General features: G+C 48.4%; 1 protein-coding gene across 1 annotated transcript in view; it reads left to right on the top strand.

Moving 5' to 3' along the window:
• Positions 1-1,731: 1,731 nt before the first annotated feature.
• Positions 1,732-2,095, top strand: part of LOC119268974 (hexokinase-9-like) — a 4,259-nt gene continuing 3,895 nt past the window's right edge. The window contains exon 1 of the mRNA XM_037550698.1: positions 1,732-2,095. This exon is cut by the window's right edge and continues 5 nt beyond it. Within this exon, the coding sequence (XP_037406595.1) occupies positions 1,839-2,095 (257 nt within the window). The 5' untranslated portion in view covers positions 1,732-1,838.

Here is a 2,095-nt window from a genome sequence, read left to right as displayed (position 1 = left end):
TTGAGTGGAAAGCAACTTGGGGAAGGCTTGAGATCAAGATTTATGTGGTTTGAATGAAGTATCTTGACCTCAACACAAATGTAGGTGGTTCTCTCTCAGAAAATGTATGTTAGAAGTGTAGGCATGTTCTGATGGCTCTCTCCACGAATGAAGAGTGGATGGAGGGGTATATATAGCCTCCACACAAAATCTAACCATTACACACAAATCACCAAACTCGGTGGGAGCGAATCATACAACTCGGTCAGATCGATTTAGTTCATAATGTGACCGTTAGGGTTTTCGGTGGGACCGACTTGATCAACTCGGTGGGACTGATAATATTAGGGTTAGGGCATAACGTAATCTCGGTGAGACCGATTACACAAACTTGGTGAGACCAATTTTGGCAATAGACTAACCAGAGAGTTGACCAGGCACTCTCGGTGGGACCAATTCGCTCTCTTGGTAGGACCGAAACGTTACGAAAGGGAAACAGAGAGTTTGCATCGCAATCTCGATGGGACCAATCGCTCATCTCAGTTGGACCGAAACTTTACGAAGGGAAACAGAGAGATTACAATTCCATCTCGGTGAGATCGAGATCCCTATCGGTCGGACCGAAAAGACTAGGGTTTGTGGCAGTGGCTATGTCAAGTGAACTCGGTGGTGCCGGATAGATCAAATTGGTGGGGCCGAGTTTGACTTTTGGTTTGGGATACATTTGGATATGAGAAAGTGATTGAGGGTTGTGGAGCATATCACTAAGCACTTTGAGCAAGAACCTCATTAAGCAACACCTCATCCCCTCTTAATAGTATTGACTTTTTCTATGGACTCACTGTGATCTTGGATCACTAAAAATGAAATGTAGAGTCTTGTGCTTTGAGCTTGAGCCAATCCTTTTGTCCTTAGCATTTTGAGGGGTCCACTTTCTAATCCATGCCATTGCCAATCATTGAGCTTTTCATGAAATATTTATCTTCAAGTAGCATTAGCTCAATGAGCTATATGTTGTTAGGAATTACCAAAACCACTCAGGGATAGTTGCACTTTCAACCAGGCAATTACTTCCATTCGCGTCGCGCCGTCCGTGCCAAAGAAAATCATGCATGATGAGGATCACAGGGCATAGTGCCATGGTCAAGAGAAGGTGCAGGGGCATCGCGGCTAGCACGTGCCAGACAAGCGCCAATCGTTCCCCACCACGAGAGCAGTGATGCTCGCCAGGTGGAAAGTCTGCTCTCCATATGCTCCACCAGTGATAGTAGAGAGGAGTCCGAGCCCTTGCACATAGAGAGCGGCAAGCCTACATAGAAGACCCGAAAAGTTGAGACGATTGAGGCGAGCTCTGTGGAGATATCGTCGATCTTGGACTATAATCAGCCTTTTGAAAGCCACGGTCCAACCAAACACTCACTAAACACAAACGAAGGAAAGTACGCTCGTTACAATGTTTGATCGAAAGTAACCATGTACTTCTCTCTATCAAAATATAAAATGTTTTTCACATTAACGTCTTATTTTTTATGCAGATGGAGTATTTTGCAACGAAGGTACAATGTGCAAATCAATTAGCTTTCTCCCTGCAATTTCTTTTTATCTTTGTCTGAAAAATACATTAAACGAACCAATCCGACGAAACGTCCCAAGTCTCGTCGTTGTTACTTTAAAAAAAAAGTCTCGTCGTTGTTGTTTAGACTTCAGATTCAGGCCGATTGGCCGAACGACGAACTGGACCAGCTTTCAGTTTACTGTAGAAGTCAACGGTTGACTCTCACTCTTTCACGAGTATAGTCACAACTCACGAATACCACCGAGGGCGAAGCCGCGAAGGGCAGGCGAACCCAGCGGCATCGATGCGGAAGGCAGCGGCGTTAGCGGCTGCGGCGGTGGTCGCGGCCGCAGCTGCCATTGCCGTGCGCCAGAGGCTGCGGGAGGCGAAGCGGTGGGCGCGCGTGGCCGCCGTGCTGTCGGACCTGCAGGAGCGGTGCGCGGCGCCGGCGGCGCGGCTGCTGCAGGTGTCGGACGCGATGGACGTGGAGATGCGCGCGGGGCTCGCCTCCGAGGACGGGAGCAAGCTCAAGATGCTCGTCACCTACGTTGACTCCCTCCC

Source organism: Triticum dicoccoides, chromosome 3A (assembly GCF_002162155.2).
Source record: "Triticum dicoccoides isolate Atlit2015 ecotype Zavitan chromosome 3A, WEW_v2.0, whole genome shotgun sequence".
Taxonomy (NCBI): Eukaryota; Viridiplantae; Streptophyta; class Magnoliopsida; order Poales; family Poaceae; genus Triticum; species Triticum dicoccoides.
Note: the sequence above shows the minus strand (reverse complement) of the source record. Positions and strands in the feature narration are given on the sequence as shown.